Source organism: Coturnix japonica, chromosome 11, assembly GCF_054131305.1.
Source record: "Coturnix japonica strain WE chromosome 11, WE-NBRP24, whole genome shotgun sequence".
NCBI classification, from domain to species: domain Eukaryota; kingdom Metazoa; phylum Chordata; class Aves; order Galliformes; family Phasianidae; genus Coturnix; species Coturnix japonica.
Window position 1 is genome coordinate 11,610,089 of NC_140673.1, and position 27,562 is coordinate 11,637,650.

At 56.9% G+C, this 27,562-nt stretch overlaps 4 protein-coding genes across 21 annotated transcripts in view; 1 reads left to right on the forward strand and 3 right to left on the reverse strand.

Annotated features, from left to right (window-relative positions):
• The window catches only part of PDE4DIP (phosphodiesterase 4D interacting protein), a 29,569-nt gene extending 16,440 nt beyond the window's left edge, over positions 1 to 13,129 (forward strand). For 4 of the 12 annotated variants that reach the window (XM_085511179.1, XM_085511180.1, XM_085511181.1 and 1 more), the window contains 27 exons: positions 361 to 439; positions 971 to 1,053; positions 1,230 to 1,346; positions 1,889 to 2,026; positions 2,354 to 2,466; positions 3,185 to 3,312; positions 6,407 to 6,474; positions 6,579 to 6,730; positions 6,824 to 7,115; positions 7,200 to 7,362; positions 7,464 to 7,580; positions 7,660 to 8,119; positions 8,296 to 8,531; positions 8,743 to 8,794; positions 9,125 to 9,342; positions 9,439 to 9,615; positions 10,026 to 10,220; positions 10,363 to 10,494; positions 10,598 to 10,717; positions 10,790 to 10,967; positions 11,036 to 11,160; positions 11,275 to 11,373; positions 11,502 to 11,680; positions 11,895 to 12,032; positions 12,105 to 12,243; positions 12,339 to 12,385; positions 12,602 to 13,129. In XM_085511179.1, coding sequence (XP_085367305.1) covers positions 361 to 439; positions 971 to 1,053; positions 1,230 to 1,346; positions 1,889 to 2,026; positions 2,354 to 2,466; positions 3,185 to 3,312; positions 6,407 to 6,474; positions 6,579 to 6,730; positions 6,824 to 7,115; positions 7,200 to 7,362; positions 7,464 to 7,580; positions 7,660 to 8,119; positions 8,296 to 8,531; positions 8,743 to 8,794; positions 9,125 to 9,342; positions 9,439 to 9,615; positions 10,026 to 10,220; positions 10,363 to 10,494; positions 10,598 to 10,717; positions 10,790 to 10,967; positions 11,036 to 11,160; positions 11,275 to 11,373; positions 11,502 to 11,680; positions 11,895 to 12,032; positions 12,105 to 12,243; positions 12,339 to 12,385; positions 12,602 to 12,634 — 3,978 coding nt within the window. In that variant the 3' untranslated portion in view covers positions 12,635 to 13,129. Of the gene's footprint in view, positions 1 to 360; positions 440 to 970; positions 1,054 to 1,229; positions 1,347 to 1,863; positions 2,027 to 2,353; positions 2,467 to 3,184; positions 3,313 to 6,406; positions 6,475 to 6,578; positions 6,731 to 6,823; positions 7,116 to 7,199; positions 7,363 to 7,460; positions 7,581 to 7,659; positions 8,120 to 8,295; positions 8,532 to 8,742; positions 8,795 to 9,124; positions 9,343 to 9,438; positions 9,616 to 10,025; positions 10,221 to 10,362; positions 10,495 to 10,597; positions 10,718 to 10,789; positions 10,968 to 11,035; positions 11,161 to 11,274; positions 11,374 to 11,501; positions 11,681 to 11,894; positions 12,033 to 12,104; positions 12,244 to 12,338; positions 12,386 to 12,601 lie in introns of those variants that run through there. The other 8 variants (XM_085511183.1, XM_085511178.1, XM_085511184.1 and 5 more) reach the window with 7 other exon arrangements.
• A 140-nt stretch (positions 13,130 to 13,269) lies between these two features.
• PRKAB2 (protein kinase AMP-activated non-catalytic subunit beta 2) lies at positions 13,270 to 19,551 on the reverse strand. 6 transcript variants are annotated; one of them, XM_015869379.3, is made up of 8 exons: positions 19,497 to 19,551; positions 18,174 to 18,351; positions 17,682 to 17,848; positions 16,684 to 16,777; positions 16,370 to 16,484; positions 14,902 to 15,035; positions 14,549 to 14,617; positions 13,270 to 14,123 (listed from the first exon to the last, which is right to left on the reverse strand). In XM_015869379.3, the coding sequence occupies exons 2-8, from the start codon at positions 18,333 to 18,335 to the stop codon at positions 14,046 to 14,048; spliced, it is 819 nt and encodes a 272-aa protein (XP_015724865.1). In that variant the 5' UTR covers positions 18,336 to 18,351; positions 19,497 to 19,551; the 3' UTR covers positions 13,270 to 14,045. The 6 variants fall into 6 exon arrangements, with proteins under 6 accessions (XP_015724865.1, XP_015724863.1, XP_015724864.1 ...); XM_015869377.3 differs by having other exon boundaries at positions 16,364 to 16,484; XM_015869378.3 differs by having other exon boundaries at positions 16,364 to 16,484; positions 18,174 to 18,454.
• Positions 19,552 to 19,736: 185 nt separating this feature from the next.
• On the reverse strand, positions 19,737 to 23,384 carry LOC107317115 (flavin-containing monooxygenase 5-like). 2 transcript variants are annotated; one of them, XM_015869387.3, is made up of 8 exons: positions 23,101 to 23,384; positions 22,146 to 22,334; positions 21,907 to 22,069; positions 21,462 to 21,604; positions 21,123 to 21,322; positions 20,700 to 21,049; positions 20,299 to 20,371; positions 19,737 to 20,224 (listed from the first exon to the last, which is right to left on the reverse strand). In XM_015869387.3, the coding sequence occupies exons 1-8, from the start codon at positions 23,233 to 23,235 to the stop codon at positions 19,861 to 19,863; spliced, it is 1,617 nt and encodes a 538-aa protein (XP_015724873.2). In that variant the 5' UTR covers positions 23,236 to 23,384; the 3' UTR covers positions 19,737 to 19,860. The 2 variants fall into 2 exon arrangements, with proteins under 2 accessions (XP_015724873.2, XP_085367314.1); XM_085511188.1 differs by having other exon boundaries at positions 20,299 to 20,398.
• A 512-nt stretch (positions 23,385 to 23,896) lies between these two features.
• LOC107317106 (flavin-containing monooxygenase 5-like) lies at positions 23,897 to 27,124 on the reverse strand. Its single transcript, XM_015869373.2, has 8 exons — positions 26,706 to 27,124; positions 26,306 to 26,494; positions 26,067 to 26,229; positions 25,711 to 25,853; positions 25,373 to 25,572; positions 24,913 to 25,262; positions 24,719 to 24,791; positions 23,897 to 24,601 (listed from the first exon to the last, which is right to left on the reverse strand). The coding sequence occupies exons 1-8, from the start codon at positions 26,835 to 26,837 to the stop codon at positions 24,262 to 24,264; spliced, it is 1,590 nt and encodes a 529-aa protein (XP_015724859.2). The 5' UTR covers positions 26,838 to 27,124; the 3' UTR covers positions 23,897 to 24,261.
• Between the last annotated feature and the right edge of the window lie 438 nt (positions 27,125 to 27,562).

The window sequence follows — 27,562 nt, forward strand, 5'->3', positions numbered from 1 at the left end:
GCACAGTTCCTCTGGGCCACATCTTTGGATGAAGATATAGGTCTGTGCAGAATCTCAGTTGAAAGTTGTAGTTGCTTCAGTTGAGCAAAACTTGCTTAATCCTGACTATAATGAAGCTTACTGCCAGCAGCCTCTTAGTGAGAAATAAAATAAGGCTAGAGCCCTGTTGCCCAAACATGCAGCTTCCATCTTGTGTGCAACTCTCTTGTCCCTGCTGTCTGACTAGTTCCTGTTATTGCTTTGTCATGTTTTAGAGGCATCAACAAAGCAGCCAGCAGATTTGCTGCAGTCCTAATGGGCCCTGGGGTAGCTGTGAGGTTCTCTGTAAAGGTGCAAACGTGGAGGTTTTTGTGTTTTCAGGAAATACTGCAAAGAGCTTGTGGAGCTGCAGCCCTTGCTGGACCCCCACAGGAGGACAACAGCTGCCTGACAGAAGAAGGTGAGTGACAGCTTCTCTCAAGGTCCTCAAACAAGTCAGGACTTTTTTGCTGTGGGGTAAGCATGCTTACATGAAACCATTAGAGAGTGACGAGCTTGGAGCAACAGCAAGTGTGTTGAAATAAAACTGTGCCTCTCCTTTGGATGAAGGTTCACAGATGTCTTGGGGGTGGGTGTGTGGAAAAGAGAGAGATTGATTTAAGGTGAGTTACTTCTTCATTGCAAGAAGTTTTGTAGCGTTCAGGGTAGGGATTTTGACTTAGTGGTTCAGATTAGAATGAGAATAATGCAGCTGGTTTGGGTTGTGCCTTAAGATCAGGACATGTCATATTTGATGGAGTGAAGACAGGAGGCCTGGGATATTTCTATTGTCTTGGGCTGCTGTTTAAGAATTAAGTAGGGAAGAAAGGTGTTTAGTAAGAGGTGGTGTGGTGGGGAGTGTAATCATTGTGGACTGGTCTAATCTTGCAGTCAGAGGGAGCAGCTGACATATGGTAACACTACAGTAATCCAACTGTCCTTGCAATTGCAGCATCATCAGCAGAACTGGAGAAGGATCTTGCTAATGCCAAAGAGGAACTGGAGCTAATGGCAAAGAAAGAAAGGGAGAGCAGAGTGAGTTTGTGCTGAAGCCTGTGGTGGTCTTCCTGCCTGCAGGGGACCCTTGGCTGCCCCTTATAGAGATTTTGGACCCCCCCCCCTCAACATGAGTGTGCCTCAGTGAGAGATAGGGCAGCACAGTGGGGTTTTACCTTTCTGAAGTTTTTCATACTCTCCTCTTTTGTACCTAGCGGGAGCTTGCTGCTCTCCAGTCTGTTGTGACCACGCAGGAGGAAGAGCTGCAGGTGCAGGCTTCTGATATAGAGTCTCTGACCAGAACCATCCAGATCAAAGAGGACCTCATCAAGGTGAGGTAACATGCTTTGCTGGGTCAGCTTCTTCTGAGATGGCTGCAGAGGTGTCTCTTCTTTCCCCACATCCTGTCCTTCATGGTTACTCATTTCCAATGAATGACAAGACATCAGAAACCAAGCTGTAGGCTTGTTATGATTATCTATGACCAAGTATGTCTGCTAATGCAAGGAACCTCTTCAGAGTAACATGGCTGTTTGTGTATAGTTTTGCTTTTGGTTTGCCTACAGCCCTCCGATTTGGGCCAGAAGTTATGGGCCCCAAATCTTGAGAGTGTCATTATTAGACTTTTTGCTCCTTGCTTGCAACTTTCTTGAGCACTTTAAACAGATGTTGTGTTCCTTCCTAATTCTTGCTTCAAGCAGTTGATTATGGTTAATACACACTGGATACGTTGGCATTTCTTTCTTAGGAGACCAGGGTCTTCTCTAACACTGGAAAAATGTTGGTAACTGCATTCCATGGAGGGTCACAAGGTTCCAGCTGTCCTTGTTATTGATCCCTTCTCCACAGATCCCTCCTGCCTCTTGCTTTTCAGGATCTGCAGATGCAGCTGGTAGATCCTGAAGAAATTCCAGCAGTGGAACGGCTGACACAAGAAGTGCTGGTACTTCGTGAGAAAGTGGCCGTAGCAGAGTCGAGAGGACAAGAGGCTACTGGAAACAGAAGGCAGCAGGTAGTGTGTCCTGCAGGGCAAGTTTGAATGTATTTGTGTTTTATCTGGTGCTCAGTTATAGCGCTTTATTCTCAGCTGTTGGGTATGCTGAGGTGTGCATGTTGTTTAAAGCTGGCTGAATATAATATAGGGAATGCAAAGGATTGGTTCCCTTTTTTGTCTCAAGGGTATAGACTTTTGGGGGATGGTGTCCAGGGTTGGCAGTACTTGATTGCTTCAATACAAGCAGGAGAGGTGTTGGTGCATCTGGTAGGGGAGACCACCATATCCCTGAGCAGCCAGTACCTTTGACTTATGTGTTACATCTTTTCTGTTCTCTCTGACCAGTTGTTACTGATGCTGGAAGGGCTGGTGGCTGAGAGAAATCGGCTAAATGAGGCTCTCCAGGCAGAGAGGCAGCTCTACAGCAGCCTGGTAAAGTTTCACACACACCCAGACAGGTAAGCAAAGCTGCTTTGGCTCCATGCTGCCCTGTTTTTTGCCGGGATTTGTGTGCGTGGGCCAGTGGGGCAACTCCTGAAGCAATGATTGTTTTAGGAGTCCAGATCTTAGGCTACCTCTTTTCCTTAAGGAGATTGCAGTGGCCAGCTTTAAATGATACATAACCTCCTCCCGTTGCTGTCTCTTGTTCAAGCCCTGAGGTTTCCATCCCCGTTCCTTGGCTTACTCAGTCCCTGCTCAGTTTCCCACACACATTTGGCCATATTTCAGAGGCTGCCGTTTTCACCCTGCCAAATTCCTCACCAACTGCTGGGTTGATAGAGATGTGTCTAGGCTCTTATCTAGGAGGCTGTCCCACAGTTGCATACCACTGCATTCTTTGTCCTCTGTGCTAATCCCCTGCCCTTCATGGGGCTGCAGCCTCTGGGATATTTGAGCTACCTGACTGCAAGAGAGCACGTACATGAAGTGCTTTGGTAAGTACTGAAGAACAGCTGTGACTAGGGGTCTCCTACCATGAGCTGGAGCCTTTTTTGGGGATGGCTGGGCTCTGGGGAGGCTGTGATGTGAGGCAAGAGGTGTCCAAGCCACCTATGGGAGTGTGCAGGGCCTGCACCTGCGGTGAGTGGAACTCCTGGATGGAGGAGCCGGTTTGGTGTGTGTGCACTTGCTGCACCTATCTAACACTGTTCCTTTCTGTGTGGTATGTCTGCTTAGCGCTGCGAGAGACCGCACTCTGCAGGTGGAGCTGGAAGGGGTCCAAGAGCTGCGGGGACAGCTGGAAGAAGCTCTTGGAAGAAGCTTGGAGCGTTTGAGCAGGCTGGACACACAGGGCCCCATAGGAGGTGGGGAACAGGAGCGTGTGAGAGTCCTACCCCAGCATGCCTTCTGAGCACTAGCGCTCGCCCGCCTGCCACGGAAATGGTTCACTAACTGAGCGAGCCTGTCTCACTGACTCTGGGAGGGTTGCTTTGGTACTTAGTAATGGTACGATAGAACCGGTGCAGGGTTTTTTGTTTTTTGTTTTATTTTTGAGCTGCTTTGGAAATGGCGATCAGTGCAATTCACCTTTGTCTCATGTATGTTCCTGTCTGACTCACCCCGGTGCCCACTGATGTATTTGCACATTCAGATCATTCCATTTTAGTTGGTTTCCTTCCATTTCCCTTCTCCCTACCCCATGGGCCAAATAAAGATTCCCTTTCTCTGAAGGAAACGCCAGATGTTCTCTCTCATCTCCCAAGTGCATGAGTGTGAATTTTTGTATTCCCTCCCTGCTTTTCTACCCAGTGACATCACCCTCTTGGGTTGATGGCTACTGCCACAAAAGGAGTGTGTGGAGATACGGGTTCCAGAGCCAGAATTCGAGAAGGGCTGCAAGACCCAATGGCACTTGTAGGGTTTCTTCCACAAGTATCTGAGCATAGAACCGATAATTAGTCATGTTCAAACCAAATCCTACTCTAGCACTGATTGCACTGATTAATTTGTTCTTACCCCGATTGTAAGTTGCCACGGTCTGGCTTGAAAGTGCCTTTGCAGGATAGTTTTATCTCTGCTGTAAGAGCCTGGGCTGTGTCTGCTCCTGTCTATAACGTGCACGTCTCACGCACAGGCTCCACCTGCCCACTGGATAGGGCCTTCCTCTGCTTTGCTAGGGACCAAGTGCACTTGGAACCACTGTGTGCAATTTCTAGGACATCTTTCACCTCCCCCTGGGAGCACTGGGGCTGGTGTAAGAGCAGAGATGTTTCCAATGTCCAGCACTTCCCAAGTGTTTGGGTTGGCTGCTTCATACGGAATCACTTCCCAAAGTGCCAGGGGCAGAATTTGTACCTCTGGATATCTGTTCCTGTTTGCTGAGGAAGCTGAAGCTGGAGCAGAAGAGCTCCATCTTTCTGAGCTGTGACTTCTGGACCTGTAACCTCTCTGCTGTACAATCTCCTTGTGACTGCTTCAAACACTGTGCAGCTCATGCCTTGCACTACTGCTGAGGTCTTCCCTGGCTCGGCCAGGGACAGGAGGCAGCACAGCTCTCCCTTCACATGCAGCAGGTCAGCACCCCTCGGGGGCTACACCTGGCTACATGGTGAGTTCATCTGTCCTCATGTGGCCTGAAGGGTCACAGCTGGTGCTGCTGGGCAGCTCTGGTACCTGGTTAGCCTTGCTTTTCTTGCTTCATCTCATTCTCATCCTCTCAGTTGTCTGTGTAGGATCATCTTTTTCTCCTCCTGCTGCTCACTTTGTAGGAGCCTTTATGTCTCTTTCCTTTCCTTCCTTGCCCTCCTCCATCCTGGTTCTGCTGTCTGCCTGTCTCTTGGAGCCCAGGGCCCAGTGTAAGCTGCTTGGCCTTGGCTGGTGCACTGGCAGCTCCCAGCTCTTGTTACACTCGTGTTTTGCTGCAGATCTGTCCCTGCTGCTATCGCTGATGTTAAGTGATGCAAAGGGATCACTCTTAAGAAGGGTTATCCCAGGTTTTCTACCGTGTTCCTTACAGGCTTTGCTTTATCCTTTGTATACCTGTCTTTGCACTCTTCTTCCCAGCAGAAGGACCAGCTTGAGAACCCCATGCCTAGGAACACCCCTTTGAGCTGTGCAGTGCTTTGTGCTGTGTCACAGCTTTTTGTGGAGGCCTTTCCTTTCTCACCCCCCTGTTCTGAAGGATGTGAAGATTTCCACTGCAGCCAATGCTGTTATCCTGCACCTGTGGGCAAATCCTACATCCAGTAACCTTTCCTTCAAGCACAGGAGCCTGTGACACACAACGCTCAGGGTGCATCGCTTGTCCCTTTTACAAGCGGTACATGGAGAGTTGAGGAGCCCTGAATTTGCACCCTGGGGTGCTCCTGGTTCTGTGGAGTGGTCAGACACGTGGTGAACATCTCCTGTACAGGCTGCTCTGCTTTCCTCAGCATCTGCCTCCCCTCTTTTCCTGCCTCGAGGGAGTGGAGTGGCTGTCGGTGCCTCTCCTTGTTGAATGGACTCTGCCACAAGGGGCACTGTCTACCCAGGCTGGGAATCGCTTCTCGTTTATTTATTTATTTACTGATCTATTTATTTAGTAACCTCCTTAGGGTTGCTTTTCATGCGTGGGTCTCCTGATTGTACCATTGTTTAGGTGCTGGGGTACACACGGTGCTGTGCCTCCCTGCTGCATGGTGTGTTCCTGGCTGGTCCTCAGCTCTTCCTTTAATAACCATATGCTGGTTTCTACTTTGCTTGTGAGGTTTAGCATCTCCTCTGTGTTCCCTATCCATGCACAGCCTTGTGTGGGAGCTTCAGCTCTGATAGCATGGGTTTGCCTGTAGGCTAAGTGGCTATGGCTTCTGCAGGGCTTGATGGAGGCTGCAAAACCTGGCCCTGTATGGCTGTGTGAACTGTCCGGGCTCTTATCTCCCTGGGGAGGGATGTCACTGTCCTGAACCATTCCCATCCAGCAAAGTAGGCTGGGCCCTGCAACTGGGAGGGAGGACAGTGAGAGCGAGTGAGCTAATGCAATAAGACACTGGGAGCAAGCAGAAAAGTGTACCCTCTACCTGAATCAGTGTGGCAGGATGGCCCCCAGCCCCCCGTGCACATTTGTGGTGTGTTGTTGCCCCTGTGTACCAGGGTATGGAACACAAGTGACCTTATAGCTGTGCTGTAGCTTTACAAGGCCAGCACGTGTCATACAAAGAACCCAGTGGTACACATAGCGGTGGTGCTGGGGTGGGATGAGCCGTGCAATCCCCTGCGTGGGCAGTTGCACAAGGTAGTTCAGGGCAAGTCACAGGGATGGAAGGGAGACCTTCATCTTTCTGGGGTGCCCCAGCATGCAGCATGTGCAAGAGCAAGCACCTGCCTCAGGGCTGCCTGTGGTGACCGTGGGTACTGCTGGGGACATGTGGACGGTGGCAGTACCGCTGTTGCCGCTGGTCTGAGCACCTTGCTGTCTCTTAGGTCAGGCTGCAGGGACGGAGGTTGATGATGCTGACTTTGCCAGCACTGAGGAAGAGGTGGCTCAGCAGGTAAGCATGGGCAGCATTGCTTGGGGAGCAGGGGCTATAGAGCCAGGCATCGTGCCACTTTCCAGTCCCTTTGAAAACGTCTCCATCTGCCTTTGTTCCTCCAGACTGGTTCCCAGACTCCTAAGGAAAGCAGAGGCACTGAGAAAAACAGCACAGCCCCTGCCCTGGCAGAGAGGGACCTGCGAGCAGAAGAGGAGCTGCGGGAGCTGAAGGCACAGCTGGAGGAGGCAGGCTTCTCCTCTGTGTCTCACATCAGGCAAGAGCCTGGGGTGTGGGAGATGGCGGGTGGGCGAGGGGCACCCCACGTTCTGGCTGCTGCCCGCCCTTCACAGCACCACATGCTCCCCAGGAAGGCGATGCTGAGCCTGTACCTGGAGAATGCAGAGCTGAAGGAGCGGATGGGTGAAGCCACGTCACTGCTGGAGAGTGGGGAGCAGGAGGAAGCTGGGCTGGGCAACCCTCCATCACCAGAGCCCTGCAGGATGCAGCGGAAGGGCCGCAATGTCCTTGGGGATGGCCAGGGGCTGCTGGCAGAGAGGGGAGCCGTGCCCGCCAAGCGCCCTGCGCTGGAGGCACAGTGCCAGGATGATGCGCCCAAGAGACTGTGCCCCAGCAGCCCAGGTGGAGGGGATGGGAGCCACGTGAGTGCTGCGGCCATGGGATTGGGATGGGGACAGGGATGGAGCGGTGCTGGGGGGCTCACAGTCCCATCTCCCCTCTGGCAGGTGGAGGGCATGGTGCCCTGCAGAAGCTGGCCAGGGCTGGGTGTGGAGCAGCATTCACAGGTGGCACAGAAGCAGTGCCAGGAGCTGCAGGACAAGCTGGCTGCCACCGAGGCAATGGTGCAGGCGCAGGCTGAGCAGCTGGAGAAGTACCACGTCCTGCTCCGTGAGTGGAGGAGTGGGTGGGATGTTTGCCCAGCTCAGCGTGCCCTGTGCGTGCACCCAGTCTGCAGGGGGTCCCTGAGCTGATGGGGTGATGTCCAGCAGGTGAGCCCCACGCCCAGCAGCTCAGCAAGCACGTGCAAGTGGACTTCCAGGACCTGGGCTATGAGACGTGTGGGCGGAGTGAGACCGAAGCTGACCGTGATGAGACCACCAGTCCTGGTAAGGAGAGCTAGGGGCACTGGGGGGTCCTTGTGCCTTGCCTGCCTGGCACAGAGAAGTGACACTGTCTCCTCTGCAGAGTGTGAGGAACCAGATGTGTTCAGCGAGCCCAGCCTGGGGGAGGAGCTGGGCTCCCCATGCCGCTCAGGAGTGCTCAGGATGGGCAAGGCTGCCCTAAAGGCTGCGGCCCAGCCGGACGTGGGAGCCCTGCGCCAGCACATCCAGGACCTTAAGGCACAGCTGCTCAATGCCAACAAGGTGATCCAGAGCCTGCAGCGCCGTACCCGCTCCATCTCTGTCACCAGTGGCTACACCTCGGGCACTGAGCGACCCCCACTGTGCCCCACCGTGCCAGTCTCACCACCCCACAGCCTCACTGATGAGGATGAGGGCTGGCAGTCAGACAGTCATGGCACCCTGTGCCCACAGCGCGACCTGGAGCACCTGGTGCATCGCGTCTCACTCCTCGAGGCACAGCTGCCTCTTGCCAAGCCTGGGGGGGGCTTCCCCAGGGAGCTGCAGTCTGCTACTTGGCCAGGGTATGGCATGGGCACGTGGAATGGGGATGGATGGGGGGCTATGGGAGGTTGCAGGGGTTGCCTGAAGTGGTTGCTTGCAGAGTCCCAGGGCTGGATGGTGTGCGCGCATCCGTGGCACCTGTCCATGCCATGTAATACAAGCAACTCTGGAGACCCCTTTTTTCCCAACCCTATAGGAAATACAACTCACTGATCCAAGCCCAGGCCCGGGAGCTCTCCCACCTGCGGCAAACGCTGCGTGAGGGCCGTGGAGTGAGCCGCAGCCTGGCCCAGCACCTGCGTGATGCCCTGCGCTCCTTTGAGGAGCTCCTCCGCGGCACTGACATCGACTACTACCTGGGCCAGGGCTTCCGGGAGCAGCTGGCCCGGGGCAGGCACCTGGCCGAGAGGCTCAGTGATAAGCTGGGCACCAGTAAGTGCCTCTGGGGACACTGGGTGCTGTGGGGCACAGGGGAATGGGAAGGGATGATCTGATGGGTGCTGTTATGAGCTGGAACCATTTGGATATGGGAGCTACCTGCCCTGCTCTGGGCTGTTCTGCTTGGGCTGTTTGGGGACAGGCAGCCCAGGTTCTGAGAGGACACTAACCAGTCCCTCCTTGGTTGGTTTTGGTTTTTTTTCAGGGGATCGACAAGATGTGGAAGATAAACCTAGCCACGAGCTCCTGGCACTGAGGTACAACCTCTCCTAGAGGGACACCCTGAGGGTCATTGCTGCTTTTGGGATGGGGGTCCAACAGTGCTCTGGGTGGCTGTGCTGGGGGTGCCACTGCTCTCCTGGGCTTGGCATCTCGTGGCCCTGCACTACAGTGTGTTGCTGTGGTGGACAAATTACCATAGAATCACAGGGTTGGAAAGGACCTACAAGGTCATCTAGTCTAACCATCCTCCCATTACCATTGCTACCACAAGCTACTAAGCCATATGTTGTAGTTCCTGATGGATGTGGCACAGCAGGGAAGGGCTGTGCAGGGTCACTAGCCTTGCTGATGGGCTGTCTCTGCAGGCTCAGCCGGGAGCTCCAAGAGAAGGAGAAGGTGATTGAGAGCCTGGAGGCAAAGCTGAAGGAGCGGTGTGAGTCCCCAGGCAGCAGTCACCCTCCCTCTGAGTCATCGCGCTCTGCTACCAGCACCTCCTTTGTGTCTGATGTTCTGGAGCCCTGCTCCGATGGGGAAGCAGCCAGCAAGTGCAGCCAGTGCCCCGAGGAGCCCTCCCGACTCCCAGGTACCACTAGCTGGGGGCACGCAGCCCTTCTGCAGCTCGTGGCTGGAGCACAGAGCCCAATGCTAACACCCCTCTTCATCTCACTCCTGTCTCCAGGCCTCCACTTTGACTCCTTGTCCAAACCCAACAATGTCCCCCTGCCAGCACCGGCACCTGCTCACTCCTTCCTGCCCACTGGACTCCCTGCATCCCTGGGCTGCTGTGGGACCCGTGCTTGCTCCCTGGCTGAGGCACAACAGGAGCTGCAAGTGCTCCAGAGGCAGCTGGGAGAAAGTGAGCATGCACCCCTGGCGTGGGGTTGGTCCTTCCTGCCCTGCTGTACTGTGCTGCATGGCCCATGGCCCCCCGGACTCAATGTCCTTCTCCCCAAGTCCCAGCACTCTTGCAGGGGGATGATGGGGACACATGGCTCCTCTTGTACACCCTTGAAGAAAGGGAGGGTGGGATGAACACCCCTTGGAAAGGGCTGCTTTGGGTAGTCGTTGGGTAGGAGAGAGACTGAGGCTTCCCAGCTTGTGTCATGCGATCAGCACACACTGGGAGAACCTCTGTTACTTGGGGTGAATGGGAGACAGTGGCTGCACTGATGGGCACAGCAAGAAGCAAGTGGAGACAGGGTTTGTCATCCCAGTTCTTCCTCCCTGCCCTCTCCTTTTCCTCACCGCTTTGCCCTGTGTGTGCAGGTGTGACACTGCCAACAGCAAAACCCACAGCCTCACTGGGTCCCTTTGGGGAGGCCGGAAAGCCAGCAGCATCACTGTGCCAGCATGGCACTCTGCAGAACCTATTCAAGCCCCCTGCCCTCTGGGATGTGCCAGCTGCTGGCCGGCTTTATGGGACACTGCCATCAGGGTGCCCAAGCAGCCAGAAGCTAACAGGTATGAGGCGCGTTGGGAGCTTGGGAGCATCACTGCTGGGGAGACTCAGCCTCAGAAGGTTCAGGGCAGGGGGGGGCAGGTGGTGGGCATGGTGTGGGGTGGGCAGTGTGTGTGTCATGGAGACGTGTCCCTGTGTGTGCAGGGGCAGACCTGCTGGAGGAGCACCTGGTGGAGATCCGCAGCCTGCGCCAGCGCCTGGAGGAGTCCATCTGCACCAACGACCGGCTCCGGGAGCAGCTCGAACGCCGCCTGGCCTCCACCGGGAAGCCCAGTGGTACGGCACAGCATGGGGCCACTGGGACCGTGCTTTCTGAGTGCTCACCCCTTGCATGTCATGGTGCTGGGGAAAGGAGCTCAGCACCTGCCCCCCTCTGCAGGTTTGCCCAGTGACATCTATGCTCAAGGGCCGGAGCTGGGGCTGCAGCTGAGCAGGGAGAACCAGGCACTGCGTGAGGACAACCGGACCCTGCGGCTGCAGTGTGACCAGTTCTCTCGAGGTAGGGTTGGGCCACCTGTGTCCTAGAGGGGAATTGCTGAGCAGGGTGACGCTGACGTCTGTGTGTCCCCAGAGCTGGCACGGGTGCAGGAGGCCCTCCTGGCTGCTTGCTCACGGGTGCGGGAGGCAGAGGCTGAGCTGGGCCAGCGGCGTGGGGAGCAGCGGAGGCTGGCAGAGGAGCTCAGCAAGCACCAGGAGAGCATCCGGCAGCTGCGAGACGAGAGGCTCTCTCTGCAGGAGGACAAAAACAGGTGAGGTCTGGGGATGGCAGGGCTGGGCATTGTGGCTGGCTCTGGACCTACATGTCACCTCTGTGCAGGCTGCAGCACACAGTAACGCTCCTGCAGCAGCAGAGTGAGGAGCACCGCCTGCTTCTGCAGGCCCTGCGCACAGAGCTTCGTGTCTATGAGAGCCTTCCCGGCCCCACCACCGAGCCCCGTGCAGGTACCAGCACTGTGCCCAGCTCGGCAGCCCTGCTCCTGACCTTGGGGTGCAGGCAGGGAGGGAGGCCCCCAGCAGCCGCAGCCATCTGCAGGGCTCAGCTGGATCTTGTTCCAGGCTGCTTCCCATCTCCTCCTGTGCGGGATGTTGGCACCAGCTCGGTAGCTCCCTTCTCTTCACCACGCTCTGACACGCTGATGCCCCAGCATACAGTTGGTAGGTAGCTGAGCCCTCCTGCATGAGTGCTCCTCAGACTGAGATACTCATGGCACCCTTGCTGAGCTCAGGGCATTGCTGCAAGCGGAAGCAAGCGCTGCTCCTCACCAGCTCTGCTTTCCCTACAGAGCCGTGTAGGGCCAACCCTTCAGTGAAGAAGAGCAAGGGACCGGCAGGGGCTCATGTTGTTGGGCACCTGGACACCTACCATTCCCTGGAGCAGCACGTCCTGGAAGGAAAGGCACTGGCCCATGAGTTGATATGCCTGACACGCCCAGCACTCGGGCTGTCCAGCACAGGAAAGGAGGTACAGGGCGGGCAGGGTGGGTTGGGGGCCTGCAGCAAGCAGGGCTCTGCCATCTACTCCATCTGCTCCATGGCTGCGGGCATACCAGGCTGCTACCAGGTGCAGGTGCTGCTTTGGGTGATTTAGGGTTGGATCCTTGTAGCACACTCCCCATGGCAGGGGAGGGGGATGGAGATGCTCCAGCAGCACCTGCTCCCGCACCTTTTTCCCACAGGTCCCGGGATGCATAGGCACAGGGCACCTCTGGGGCAGTGCCAGCACCCTGCACCGCATCCTGGAGGAGTGTGCCTCGCTCCTCACCACCTTCTGGAGCACCGTGCTGCCCGTTGGCCCCGCTCAGCACCAGGGCAAGGTGAGCACCATGGGGAGCCATCAGGGTGAGCGGGCTGGGTGCTCGCTGCTCATGGCATACGTCTCATCCCAGGAGCAAGCGTTACAGAGTGAGATCACAGCACTGCGTGCCCAGCTCTCCAAGAGGGAGGATGCTCTGCAGAGCACAGCCAAGCAGCTCCACAGCATGGCCCAGCTCAAGGACAGCATGGAACAGTTCATAGTCAGCCAGTGTATGTGGCACGGCCACACTGGCCTGGTACCCTTGTGCCTGGGGTCACCCTGTGGCACAGGGACCTTGCTGACTCTGTCCCTCTGTCCCTCACAGTGACCAGGACTCACAACGTGCTGCACAAGGCCAGGACAAATCTGGAGGTGAGTCTGCCCTGGACAGGGCTGGATGCCTTTCTCCTGGTGAAAGTTTCTGGGCCTCAACTGGGGCTGGGTACAGATGGCAAACAACAGAGGGTAGGGTGAGCCCAGCATGCATTGGTGTGGGTCCTGCGGGCTGCCCCCACTCCTTGCATCCCTGTCCCTGGGGCATGGGTCCCTGAGGGCTATGCCCCCATTCTGTGTGTGCTCTCTCACCAGGTGAAGGCCCAGCAAGCCCTGCCTGTTGCGTGAGCCTCAGGCTGAACAATGGGAGCAATGTCCCTGGCCACACGATGGCCCACACTGGAGGGCTGGAACGGACAGGGCTCAGGGGTGCCCAGCGCTGCCCCAGGCGCTGCTGTTAGTGGGTTTGGACTCCTGTGGCAGTTGTGTGCCCTTCACCTGCCTTTGCTTGGCATCGCAGCAGCTGGCTTGGGCTTTGCCTGCCCCATGCTTCACTGCTTGCCCCCTTCCACCCACTGTGCTCAGAGCAGGGTGTCACAGCCCTCCAAGCCGAGCACTTCTTGCCCCGGAACTCAGTCTTGTGTGTAACCTTGCTGCATAACCGCTCCTGCTCATGGATGTATGTATATATATAGAGAGAGAGGTATAGATATTGGAGCTGTGTTTCAGGGTCCTCCCTGGGCATGTCAAGGCCCCAGCATGGGAGGAAAATGTAAGGAATGACACTCTTCAGTCTCTTCAGTGGCCTAAGAATCCCCAATAAAGGTTTCCTTTGGGTCCTGGTGTTTGCAGCACACCTGTCCCTGCGGCTGTGCCCCCTCCTGTAGCCACCTCGGGGTCCTGGTGGCTGTCCCAGGGGGTGCACCGTGGCACAATAATGGTCTCACTGTTCCCAAACACCCCTCCAACACCAGGCCAGCAGCACAGAGAACAATAAATACTGTAATAAATAGAGAAAACCCTGTCACATGGCACTGCTACAGCAGCAGATGATGTAGTTGGGGTCCTGGGGTATCTGCCTTGCTTCGCTCTCCCCAGGCCCGCCAGAAGCACCCGATGGTGGTGATGGGGCAGGCGTTCAGTCCTTGATGTTGCTGTCCTGGCAGCAGGTAAGCATGGCGCATCCAGCTCTGCCCGCCCTCCTCCTGGCTCAGCACTGAACGTGGTAGAGGCCAAGAGCTCCCCTTGGAGCTGGGGAGCACAAGGAGCGGGACAGCCCTGCAGCCAGGGCTGAGGGACAGAGGGATGGTGGCAGGCTGAGGCTCCCCAAGCTTCCAAGGACCAACATGGCCTTGGAGGCTCATTACCAGGGCAGCAAAAGGTCACTTTGCTGCTGGCCTGGCTGTGGACGGTGCCAGGACAGCCTCAGGGCCATCACAGTCTAGAGCAGAGGAGCAGTGAAGCCCTTTCTGTGTCAGGAGCGAGGAAAAGCTGTTCCGTGAGCAGCAAAGCAGCCCCAGAGACTCACTGAAGCCAAGGGGAGCTGCAGGTGGGCGGAAACCAAGGGTTAAATCAAACCACACCAGTATAATGGGACAGCAGGACGGCCCCAGCAGGCCTGGGCTCAGCACTGGGGGTTGCAGCCCCCCCCAGGTTAGAGGCTGGATCCAGCAGCCAGTCCTCACACAGTCCTGTGGCCCAGCGTGTGCAGACAAAGTGGCATTTCGTGTCCTGCGTGGGGGGTGGGCGAGGCCCCGGCTCAGATAGGTTTGTACAGCAGCGTGGTGACGTACTTCTTCTTGTAGCGGTGTGTGGCACTGAGCACCATCACGCCATCCTGTGAGAGGCAAAGCATCAGCTGCAGTGGGTGGGGAGCTCAGTGCCATAGGGCACCCCCAGGCAGCTGGGAGGAAGAGGCCCCTGCCGCTCTATAGGCCTGGGGGGGGCTGGCCCAGCCACCAAGAACCACCTACCCACCCAAGACAAAGAGCCAAGGGATGGAGTTGGCTTATGACAGGAGAGCACGGGGCTGCCCAGCTCCACCAGGCTGTGAGGAGGCAGCTACAGGGAACTGGGAGCTGTACGGACATCACCACCACCTACACCCCAGCGCATGCCACGTTTAACCAGGCAGCCAAGCAATCCCCAGGTGAGTCCTTGGACCTCTGTGCCACCATCACCACCCCAGGGCCGTCCACATTCTATGAGCTCTGGGAGTCACTCCCCTTCCCCCAGCCCATGGCCGCTGGGGCCTCCCCTTACCTTGATGGAGAGTGCGTAGAGGTGATTGAGCATGACGTGGTTGGGTTCGGGCAGCAGGGCCGGGTCACACTAGGACAAGAGAAGTATCAGAGGAGAACAGCAGAACCCTGACCCCCAGCATGAGAAGCAAGGAGCTGCCATCTCAGACAATCTGAGCTGCTGGGTGGCTGTTCAGAACATGAACAGAGCTCGGCTCAGCACAAGGCAGAGTGGTCACTGAGAAAAATCAATGCTCTTCTCAACAAAGAGCAAGGGCCAGGCACCAGCTAAGGGCTGAGCAGGCTTCTTGCAGACAGGAATCCCCTTCTGGCCTCTATGTTGCTCTCTGTATGCAGCTGTGTGCTGGTACCCACCGAGATATTGGTGTCCTTGTTGAGGATGACCTGGAGGAGGTGAGGCGGGAGGATGGGAGGGGATTTGAAGCGTTCCTCAGGCCGGTACACATACATCTCTTGGCCGTAAGGTCCAGGTGGTGAACTTGATAAGTCTAAAGGAAAGAGACAGGAAGAGGCATAAGGTGGCTCAATCACTGATCAGCTCCTAGGATGCTGAGAAGAACCCAGCAGGGTCTTTCAGGCATTGAAGTGTTTCATGAGCCCAGTCTGCAACTGATACTGAGAAGGCTGGGATCAGCCTGTAGTGGGGCAGCAGTACAGGCTCATCATATTTAGAAACCACAGCATCTAGGGAACAGAAGGTGACTTGTTCTGTTTCAGAGGGGTCTTCAGACCTCAGTTTCCCCTTAGCCACGTATCATATAGCAACAGATCAGACTTTCCTCAGCAGAACAAGCAGCCAGGCAAGCTGTGGGTGTATCCAAGCACGCCTGTAAGGTGGCACATGCACCGACACAACACAGGCACCCTGTGGAATCCACCCCAGGACCCCTGCACACAACTCTCAGCACTGCTGGGTCCCCCTCCCTGTTCCAAGCAGCACCCAGCCCCAGAGCAGCACCCGTTGCAGCAGGCGCAGGGGCACAGCAAGCAGTACATCTGCACAACTGCCTGACACAGAGGCTCCAAAAGAGGATACAGAAGCTGTTCAGCCTGTGTGAGGGTCCTCAGGAGCTTGTGGTCACTGTAAGATGGACAGATCGCATCTCCCATCCACATCTGACCTGCTCGTTTTGGAACAGCCAGCACCCTGAAGGGTCCACCTCCTTGGAGATGAAGCTTGATGGCTTCTTTCTGGGCTTGGGCAAGGGCCTGGAGCTGAGGCTCTATCTGAGACGGGACTTAAAGCATGGAAGGCAGGTTGCACTCAGAGCACCCTGGACTGAAACATGACTGAACTACCTGCCAGCACCACTCACCAAGCCAGCACTGCCAGCATCTGTGTGGTAACTCAACCCGCTGCTGTAACACGAGTGGAGAGAGCTTTCTGATGCGCTAGCAATAGTACAAATAGCCTCGGTGTGAAAACCAAGAGCAGCTGCTGAAAATAGCCTGGATCCTGCTCTCACCTGGCTTCTACCCCAGATCAGATGACTTACTCACAGTTGAGCAGACAGAAAGGAGAGATGTGTTCCCAGTGTTCACTGGTCTGACATGGCCATCTCAGCCGCAGGCAGGCACCAGCCCTGCTCTGGGACCATGCTAGCACAGAACAGGTTACACCAGCACAGCCTCCTTGGAGACAATGCCTCAGCTAGGAGCTGCTCAGGCCAGGGACAGGACATGCTGCCAAACATTAATCTCTGTGTGTGTGGGCCCACACCCCTGCTAAGGGGAGCTGTTTGTCCCCAGAGCAGTGAGTCTCAGAGTAGGAAGTGGAAAATAGCACATGCAAAGCTGTAATGCCACAAAAACTCACCCCGACCTGAGGTTTCGGAGCTCTCCAGGGAATCCACTTTTAAAGCGTCGAACACCTCAAAGTCAGACTTCTTGACATGAATCAGATTGTTAATCGTCCCCATCTGGCTGGTGACCACGGGCTGGAAAGAACTAAGGTAAGAGGCTTCCTACGTTCACCCTCAGTTGAAGTGTACTCATGCTTCCCAGCTTCTCCCAGCCTGAGCTGCCTTTCTTACGCCATTACCCCTCTGCCCTTTCTACTTCCCCTCTACTGAGTTTACATCATGTTTTGGGCCCCAAAGAGGTCAAGACTTGCAGTGATAAAGCTTTGAGAGTTACCTCGGATGGGTCGTGGACCCACTGGCCATCCACAAAAAACTTGTACTGGTGCTCTCCTTCTGGGAGGTCCAGGATAGCAACGAAGTCGTTGTGGCTGTGCAGAGAGAACAGATGTACAACACCATTACTGCAGTGATGCTTTGGATGCTGTCCCAGAGAAGAGCACTTTGTCATGCACTGCCTGCCCCCGCGACCCAAACATCCATGTGCTGGGCTAGGATTGCTCATCACTCAAGGCATGGCCAGAGCAGGTGCGAGTGCCCAGAGCCCCAGGATGATTCAGATCCCTCAGGGTCCATAAAATCGTAGACTCATTAGGGTTGGAAAAAAACACTAAGATCATCTGTTCCAATCAGGACACAAGGCAAACAGGAGCTCAGCTTGCAGCCCTGCCCCACACATCGTGTGGGATGACATGATGGCAAGTGCAAGACACACTGGACAGGGCGAGTGAACAACGAATCTAAACCTGTGCTGGTACTGCAGGATGAAAGCATGAAGTGCCTGTGAAGTCTGCAGTCGAGATAATCCCGTGGCAGGTATTTGCTGGGATTATGCCCAGTCCTACATAGTGTTTCCACAGAAAACACAGGTGTACTGCAGAACAACGAGGACACTGCTATGGAAGGAGGACAGGTGAGGGACAACCAAACAACTCCCTCTAGCAGCAACACAAGCAGGCAAGGAGAAGGGCCACCAAGCTTCAGAGAGCTGCAGCACACCTGGGCAGGGCTCTGCTGCCAGGATGGCTGCTGTGTGGCATGTAATTGGGAAAGCAAGGAGGCCCATCCTGTCCTGTCCCATTTCACAGTTTCTCCCTACCACTGCAGCAGCCCCCAGGCAGGATGCTGGCTGCATATTTGTGCTCACACCTCGAGCTCGGGCATGATGAACTGTGAGAAGCCAGGTTGGGCAAAGGGAACAGCAAATGGCACTGAGAAAAACGCTCCCTGCGATGGATGGAGGAGAACACGGGGTGAGCCAAGGGGTATAGCTACCTCTTGATGAGCGGGATCTTGGTGCTCCAGTTGTTGAAGGATCCAGAGATGAAGACCTCTTTGCCTCCATCAGCCCAGCGGATGACAGTGGGCCGAGCCTGCTGGGATGGCTTCACTGACTCCTCCAGGTCGGGCTGCCATGAAACAAACTCCTTGTCCCCTGGAATCTGAGCAGAGAACACCAGAGCCGTTTCATTTCCCTCCACCTCCATTTGCACATTGCAGACAATAGTAACCTCAGGCTGGGCAGGCAGCTCCACCCATCCATCCCAGGAGATGTTTCTCCTGTGTTGCAGCTCAGCTTGTGGTTCCTACTATGAAAGCTGTGCCCCGGCACCCTGCCACCCTGCCTGTATTTAGTTTGAATTAAACAGAGGGCTGCTCCCAACCAAAAATCCTCTCCTTGAAAGCAGCCTCAGCCCAGCATAGCCCCCTATGGGACACCACCCAGCACCCGACTGAGGACAACAAAGGCAGCAGCCAGCCCCCTACCTTGGAGTCGTGGGAGCTGAAAACACTGGGGTCATCTGTGCTGCCCACCATGATCTTGTGTGGGTGCTCCTTTGTGGGATGGGCAGCGCCGGAGCCGTCGGAGCGGTGGGACTTGGAGCCATGGCGCTCACCGGACACTCGCTCGCTGGTGGTGTTTCCCATGACAGCTCAGCAGCCGCTATGAGAGGGGGAAGAAGGCAGCGTGCCTATGTCCGTGGGCTCCAGCAGGGAGCAGGGAGCCGCTTCCCGCTGCCTTTCGCCAGCACAGAGTGACAGCAATCCTAAAAAAGGCCCAAAGTTCTTCCCCGATGCCAAGTTTGGGAGCCGAAGGGGAATTTAACAAGCGAGACAGGCTGAACTAATTATAGGCATACCCTTATGAGCCATCGTGATAGTTAAGCCGGTAATTGTTATACCCTAAAACAAAAGTGAGTTAGACCACATCCTACACAAGTAGAAGGGCTGATGAGAGAAATAAAGCCACCCTTGAGTGGCAGATTGTCTCCCGGCACTAACAGAGCCTCTTTCACAACCCCACAGTCAGCCTGCACAGAACACAACGCTACAGCCAGCAGGAAAACAGCCGGAGAGTGAAAGTAGCAGCTGTTAACAGCTCCCAACGAGTGTGGGTGAGCCTGCGGGCAGAGCAGCACGGCTTCACGGCTGGCACAGCAACAGTGCTGCAAGTAGCAGGAGTGGAATCGGCCAGGCTGGAGTGCGGCCAGGGCAAGGAGTAACAACACGGTGTGTGCAGGCTGTGCTGCTGAGCAGGCTGCGCTCATAGCCGACTCCAGGGCTGCGTGTCTGCCCAGCGCCGGGCGATACATGGGCTGAGCCCATCGCTGGGGCAGCCGGCTGTGTTCTGCAGGGAGCCAGCCTTGATTCACTGGGTGCGTTGTGACAGCTGCGGATTTGCTTAGAACATCAAGCTATGTGCGGAGGGCCGGGTGAGGCCGCCAGCCAAAGCCTGGCTTTAAACCATTACGGGGCAATTACTCGAGTATTCCTTAAGCCCTCAGAGGGCAGCGAGCCCACGGCTCACCCCACGGCAACGATGAGATGTGCAGGGCCGCTGCAGCACCGCCCGGCACAGTGCCGGCCATAGCGGTGTCACCGGGCACGGCGTTACGGTACCAACGGCACCGACACCCGCACCACCGCCCACAGCGTCACCCCCCGCACCGCCGCCCTGACAGCCCCACCCCCTGCCGCCTCCTGTCCGCTCCGGGCCCCCCGCCCCGCCGTGACACCCAGCACCCACCCCGGCCCCACAGCACACGGGGGCAGCGCAGCCCCCCATGGCAGCCCCGCTCGCAGCCCCACCTGCCCGCCGCCGCCCCGCTCTCCGCCTCCGATCAAAATGGCGGCCGCCTCCACCTCCAGCCTCTGCGGGGCGCTCTGTCCCGCCCCCGCGCTGCTCTCTATGGTACCGGGCAGCCATTTTGTTTGAGGGCGGTGTGGCTTCCGGGACAGCGGCCATCTTTGCTGTGGGAGCGCGGCCTGGTGCGAGTAGTTTGCGTTGTGCAGTGCGGGCGTTAATGAGCGCAGCCCAGAGCCTGAGCCTTCATGGAGAACAAGGACGAGCTTTATTGCCTTTCTCATGAGGAAAACGTGCCCCGTGCCCCTCCCAGCGACACCGAAACCCAAGGCAGAGTTAGGGGATGGCCAAAGCCCTCTTCACTAGGGGCTATGGGGACAGCGAGACGTAGATGAGCGTGGCCACGATGAGTCCGAGGCTGAAGAGGACCTTGAAGCTGTGTGGCACCGAGCTGCAGGGCGGCACAGAGCTGCCGTGCCCGGCCCTGCCCCGCAGCGGGTGCTCCACGCGCTGCTGCTGAGTCAGGATGGCCTCCCGCGCACCCTGCCATGCACCGGGGCCATGCAGGCGGTACTGGTAGGGCGTGCAGGGCCCCAGCAGCACCTCCAGCGCCAGCTTGGGGTCAGTGAGGAAAAGCAGCGGCAGGTTGGGCTTGACGCCCAGCTGGCAGGCGAGCTCGTCCATGTAGGGGATGTAATCCACCTGGATGGTGTGCCGCCGGCTGGCCACGTACCTGTGGGCAGGGACAGGCTCTGTGTGTGCTCATCGAGGAGGTGGTGGCAGGTTGGTGCCCCGCAGGGTTCTTACCGCTTGGCTATTTTCTCCTTGGCTTGTGTGATGTCAGCCAACATGGTGCTGGTTGGGGGCAGCTTGTGCAGACCTACAGAAGGAGAAGCAGAGAGCTGTGCTATCAGCAGTTGTGCCCCTCTGCGCCCAGCGTGGCCGCTGTGCCACAGGAAAAGCCTTTGGGCCACCAAATGAGGCAAGAGAGAGGCATGGGCAAAGAAATAAGAGAGAAAATGGTTTGCAAATGAGGAGATCCATTACCAGCTGTATGTGATGAAATAAAGTGCAACACTTGTTGCAAAATGCAGTGATGTTTTATATCCCTTCATAGAAGGATGATAAAAGGAGGAGCACATGCCAGCAGCTGAATAATTTGGCCTTGCCATACCCAGAGAAGTGCATTCCCGGCTCGCCTCGCTTACCCTTAAAGACACGGGTGGCCCAGCGGCTCTGCATCTCCGAGATGGGCATGATGGCTCCCAGAGGCTGGATGTAGCCAATGAAAGCCAGCGTCAGCTTCTCCAGGTCAACTGGGAACATAAACTTGTAGAGGGGGACCTGATTCTCCACCACCTTCACAGAATCCTCAAGGAAGGGGAAGGAGAAGCTGTACCCTGTGGCAAAGACTACAGCATCGATGTTTTCCTTAGTGCCATCCTCAAAGATGGCAGATGTCTCCGTGAACTCCTTGATGTTTGGCTTCACCCGCACCCTGCCCGAAATGACACGGTTGGGCAGGTCGTCGTTGATGGTCAGGTGCTGGTTGAAGACCCTGGTGAGAACAAACAGAGCTCATGCAGGACCGAGTGCAGGCAGGCCCCCATAACTCTGCCACGAACACTCACCGGTGTTTTGGCTTCAGACCATACAGAGCGTGGTCAAAGCGCATGTTGAGTTTCCTCTCCAGCATGAAGTTGCTCACGGAGAGGGGCAGCAGGCTTTGGAGGAGCTGGATGAAGCGATTGATGTAAGAGAAGTCAAAGGGGTACCCACCTTCTGCCACCCGGTGCATCACCCATGTCCCACGCTTGGTGCTGAGGAAGACCTGGTAGAAGTGAGAAGGGACATTTAATGTGAAGTGCAATGCTGGTACAAACTCAGACAGACCTGCGTGGTCCAGGAATAAAAACAGGCTGTGAGCAAGGAGCAGGGGCGTGCTGAGCCTGGTTGTCTTGGGACATCACCTGCTTGGCTGTGTGGCTCAGCTCCACTGCGATGTCGATGCCTGAGTTCCCGGTGCCGACCACGATGACCCGCTTCTCCGCAAAGGCCTGTGGGCTCTTGTAGTCCCGGCTGTGCAGGTACCAGCCTTCAAACTTGTCCAGTCCTGCAGGAGAGAGCAGGGCCGTGCTGGGTGGGGGTGGCTGTCATTTCCTTGAGCTAGGTGTGGGCTCTGGGAGCAGGCTGAGCCCAGTGGGAACAGCCCAGGGATGGTACCCAGGGAGGTGGTGGCATCTCCAACCTGGGAGATGGTCGGTGCCACCCTCAGCATCCTGCTTGGCTTTGGGGTTTTTGACGTGAGGGGAGCAACCACAGGCGGGGGTCAAGGCTCAGCCAGAGGGGATAGAGCTGTGAAGAGTCTTGGGGAAGAGGAAAGCATCCCTGGGGCAGGGGCACATGGCAGCGTACCAGGGAAGGCGTGCAGCGGGAGGTGTGCGTCAGTGTGGTGCCCGGTGCACACCAACACGGTGTCGAAGATGGCTGACTGCTGCTTGCCCTCGCTCTCGGTCTCCACCTCCCAGCGGCCCGTGGTGGCAAAGTCAGGGCTCTTGGACACGCGACGCACACTGGTCTGGGTGAGGGGAGCAGATGTCAGTGTCCCTGTGGTTGGTCCTGTCCCCGTGCTGCCCCCGGCCCCCAGTGCTCACCCTGAAGCGGATGTGGCGGAGCAGGTCAAAGCGCTGGGCGTACATGCGGAAGTACTCCATGATCTTGGAGTGGTGCATGTAGTTGGGGAAGTCGTCGGGGATGGGGAAGTCGCTGAAGCACATCATCTCCTTGGAAGTGTTGATGATGACGGAGCGGTAGATGCTGGCGCGGCCCTCCTTGGGCTTCTCCTGCAGGTATGGGGCATGGCTCAGTGCTGGCCAGGGGAATGTATGGCAGCCCCAAACCCACCTATGTTATGACTATCCTATCAGTCCCACAGGACTGAGACAGCCCAGATCCTGGTATCTGCCCCAGCAGCTCAGCCTCTGGCTCTCATGCATTGGCTCTGCTCTACCATTGGGCAAAACCAGTGTCATGTTAGCCAAGCAGCCCCAAACCCCATGCCAACCCCTGCATTTCCCAGGTTGTCATGCTCATGGCAAAGGCTGGGCAGGGCAGCGGAGCATGCCAGGTTGGCTCTTCTGGGGAAGAAGAGACTGGCATCACTTGACGAGTGCAGAAACAAGCTCTGGGGCTTTCCCTTGGCAAGGAGAACAAAGGCAGCGGCCTGTGCCTGTGTGTGGGAGGTAGGAGAGGTAAAGGATGAGGAGCAGCCAGGACTTTGAGAGAAAGAAGGGGCTGGGAAGGATAGGAAAGTAATGCCAGCAGCAGTGGGGCAGCTGGAGGGGGGGGAGCAGGTGGGACCAGTGGGAAGGATAGGTGGGAGCAGGACAGGCTGGGAAGGGAAGGATAGGAAACATTCACCCTGAGGCAGGAAAACAAGCCCTGGGCTGAAAGCTGGCCCCAGCAGTGGTTCCTTAGGCAGGACCAATCCTGCACTACCAGCATCCCATTCTGCACCAAGGGGAAGTCCCAGCGGTGCTTCATTAGCTGACAGTAAGCGATCCTGTCTGCGCTGCTGCCTAGGGCAACTCGGTACAGCATGGTGCTTACCTCGAACCGCCACAGCCCCCCGATGTCCCCGCTCCTCTCAAAGCAGGTGGGGGTCAGCCCTTCATCCAGGCAGCATTTCAGGGCGCACAAGCCGGAGGCACCAGCACCGATGATGGCTACTCTCTGGGCAGCCATGTCTGGCAGTAGTGACAGCGGTGGTGGCAGGGGAGGCTGTGCCGTTGGGCACACAGAAGGTCAGTGAGTCTGATGGGTGGCACAGGAGGGATGTGTTTGTTGCCGCTCAGCCGTGCTGGATGTCCCCGTGTTTCTTGGTGTGGATGGCTGAGGTCAACTGGACCATCACGAGATGTTTCATCTAGACATGATCTACAAGTTCCTGCACTGCCATGCCACACCTCCCGCCCGCCCTCTGCAAAGGGCTCATTATTGTCTGTAAGCAAGTAATGATGCTGAAGCCTGCCCCAGGAACTTCCTGGGTGTGGGGGCTGAGATATGGCCATGCTCCAAATTTTAGCAAGTCATTATGTGCAAAACAAGACAGAAGGCATGCTCCAGGCAGGAGTGCCAGCCTTGGTGCATGGCAGCCTGGAACAGCCGGCACCACTCCAGGTCCCCAGCGCATGTCCCCATTTGCTGTCCTTTGGGGGGCTGCGTGTGGGTTACAAGGATGGCGCTGATCTGTACTGGTGTGATCCCCAGGATCTGTTCCAGCTGTGTGTGCCTCAGGCAAGACTGCTTTGCTGTGGATGTATGCATGTGTGTGCATTCATGTAGACCCCAGCCCATGTGTATTATCAGCGCACAGGGGAACGTGAGTAACAGGACGGGCACCTGGTTCTGTTGAAAACACTTTAATCTGGTTAGGAACTCTGCTATACCTTTGCAATGTAGAAACCATGTGAGTGTAATCAGTGGAGGCACGTTGGAATTACAGGTGACAGAATGGCCTCTGCTCGGCCAGCAGCAATACTTGAGCAGGGTGGGGCTTTCCCGTACACATGGGAAGGGTTTTTCCTTCATCCCAGGGTCGCTGCAGGGTGTTTTTTGGGTCTGCCCCACCTGGGAGGATCTGGTTCATCGCACTCCTTGTGTGGGGCCGTGCCAACAAGCAGAGAGTTCCCTTGATGTGAGGGACGTGAGTGCCATGGGGTTGTGTAGCCTCTCTAGCATTACCAACCCCACCAAGCAGAGTGCAGCAGCCTACAGGTAGGTAAAGATGACAGCGAAGACTGCCAGGGCCCCAGCCAGCTTGAAGAGGAGCGGCATGGTGGAGGTGTGCTTCTCCACATGCCGTGTCTGCAGGGGCTGAACAATGCGCTGCTGCTGAGTCAGGATGGCCTCCCGGGCACCCTGCCATGCACCGGGGCCATGCAGGCGGTACTGGTAGGGTGTGCAGGGCCCCAGCAGCACCTCCAGCGCCAGCTTGGGGTCAGTGAGGAAAAGCAGCGGCAGGTTGGGCTTGACGCCCAGCTGGCAGGCGAGCTCATCCATGTAGGGGATGTAATCCACCTGGATGGTGTGCCGCCGGCTGGCCACGTACCTGTGGGCAGGGACAGCGGGCTGGACCCTGCTTTCTGGTGGGACCTGGCCATGAGAGCCCACCAGCAGCCCTCACAGGCTGCTGCCTCATCCCAATTGGGTCCTGATGGGGCCTTACCGCTTGGCCATCTCCTCTCTCTTGTGCTTGATGTCAGCCTCCATGTCATGCCTGGGCGGCAGTTTGTTCAGCCCTTGGGGGGAAGAGCCCTGTGTGAGGGGGCTGCAGTACCAAAGGCACAGGAGGCAGATGGCTGGACACCATCTGTCCCAGTTCTAGAGCTGCAGTCTCAGGGGACAGTTTGTCTCACTTACCCTTAAAGACACGGGTTGCCCAACGACACTGCATCTCTGAGATAGGCATGATGGCTCCCAGAGGCTGGATGTAGCCAATGAAAGCCAGCGACGGCTTCTCCAAGTCAACAGGGAACACATATTTGTAGAGAGACACCTGGTTCTCCACCACCTTCACATAGCCCTCAAGGAAGGGGAAGGAGAAGCTGTACCCTGTGGCAAAGACTACAGCATCGATGTCTTCCTTAGTGCCATCCTCAAAGATGGCAGATGTCTCTGTGAACTGCTTGATGTTTGGCTTCACCCGCACCCTGCCCGAAATGATGCGGTTGGGCAGGTCGTCATTGACAGTTGGGTGCTGGTCGAGGACCCTGAAGGACAGAAGGAGCCATCAGGGCACTGAGATGTCTCCGCAGCATCCTGCTCTGAGGATGCTCAGCCCCAGAAATGGACATTGTCCGAAAGATGCGTTTGCTGGCACCTGTGGTTTGGCTTCAGGCCGTAGTTTGCGTGGTCGAATCTCATGTTCAGCTGCTTCTCTGCGTAGTCGCTTGCCATGGAGGGGGTCATCAGATGCTGCAAGAATGTCTTCATGCGAGTGGTGAAGATGGTGTCAATGGGGTAGCCCTGCTGTCCTACGCGGTTCATGATCCACGCACCTCGGCGGGTGCTGAGGAAGACCTGGGTGAGGACAAAAGTTGTTTCCTTGTTGTTGTGATGGTCACTGGGACACCAGGGACAGCCCAGAGGAGATACCTTGGCATAGAACTGTCCTTAGGATGCCCTACCTCTGGTGACCCCCCTCCCACTGCTGCTCACCTGCTTGGCTGTCTGGCTGATCTCCACAGCCAGGTCTGACCCTGAATTCCCAATCCCAATGACAGCGACCCTCTTGTCCATGAACTCCCGGGGTTCCTTGTAGTCACGGCTGTGGAGGTAGCGGCCCTTGAACTTCTCAATGCCTGTGGGGAGGAAGGAGGAAAGCTGGGCTGCAGGGCCACCTCCAAAGAATGAAGCAAGATCTCTGAGGAGCCCACCATGGCTCTGCCAGACCCATCAGGGGCTGAACAGCAAAAATGCACGGGACTGGGAAGAAAAGCAGGAAGGAGAATGGGGGACAGCAACATCAGAGCTTCCTGGGCTCTCTTGCAAGGCAAGGACACACGGCAGCGTACCAGGGAAGGCGTGCAGCGGGAGGTGTGCGTCAGTGTGGTGCCCGGTGCACACCAACACGGCGTCGAAGATGGCTGACTGCTGCTTGCCCTCGCTCTCGGTCTCCACCTCCCAGCGGCCCGTGGTGGCAAAGTCAGGGCACTTGGACACACGACGCACACTGGTCTGTTTGAGGGGAGCAGATGTCAGTGTCCCTGTGGTTGGTCCTGTCCCCGTGCTGCCCCCAGCCCCCAGTGCTCACCCTGAAGCGGATGTGGCGGAGCAGGTCAAAGCGCTGGGCGTACATGCGGAAGTACTCCATGATCTTGGAGTGGTGCATGTAGTTGGGGAAGTCGTCGGGGATGGGGAAGTCGCTGAAGCACATCATCTCCTTGGAAGTGTTGATGATGACGGAGCGGTAGATGCTGGCGCGACCCTCCTCGGGCTTCTCCTGCAGGTATGGGGCACAGCTGAGCATCCCGATGGCCTGTCCCATAGCAGGTCACTGCCTTGCAATAGGGCCGGGGGAGTTCTGCTGTCCCTGGGACCCTCTGGGTTGGGGGCCATATGTGTGTTCAGCCCTTGCTCGACGATCCCACCACGGTCACTTTGATCCCCCTGGCGATAGTTACAACACACAGCCTGCAGCCGGCACGGCTTACCTCAAACCTCCATAGCCCCCCGATGTCCCCGCTTCTCTCGAAGCAGACAGGTTCCAGCCCTTCATCCAGGCAGGCTTTGATGGCGCACAGCCCGCTGCTGCCCCCACCGATGATGGCCACCCTCCTCGCCATGCCGCCCTCCGACGCTTTGCCGCGATCAGCGCAGCCTGGCTTTATGGCGTATGGCAGCGAGCAGCCTCCCCCCGCCGGTCACTCCTCCCCCGGGGCCGTGGAGCAGGAAGCCAGCACACAGCTCGCTATGGCGCTTCGCTGTTCCGTCAGCGGCTTGCGCCAGGAGCGGAGCCAGCGCTCAGCCACGGAGCCCTGCGAAGGGACACCCTGAGAGGGAACGACGCTGGGGTGTCTGGGGCTGCAGAATCAATCACTCTCTTGGACTTTTGCCTCCTCTGGGATCAGCCCAGCCCCGATTACACTAAGACGCGCTTGTTTCCAGCCGTGCTGCGAAACAGCTGCACAGCTTGCCATTATTGCACTGCCCCTTGGCAGTGTGAAGAGGGGCCAAAAGTCCCCAGGCCCTGGACTCTGGCCCTGACTTGCTCAGTCCGTGACCGATGCCACAGATCCTGCTGCACTTGTTGCATCCTACATGGCTGCCGTGGGGCATGTTGCTGTCACCCCTGCGCAATGGAAAGGCTTCTGGAAGGGGAAAAAAAGAGCTGTAAGGCTCTGTATAGTGGTTTTAGAAGCAGGCTGCTAATGGGAGCTGCTTCCCTGCCTCTTGGAGAGGGAACAGGTGGACCAAACCCTCGGCCACCCCATCCCTTCCTCGCTGTACTGGCAGCCAGATGCCTGTGACCTTGTTGGTTTAAGATCTGGTCTCCAGGCAGTGTTTGAAT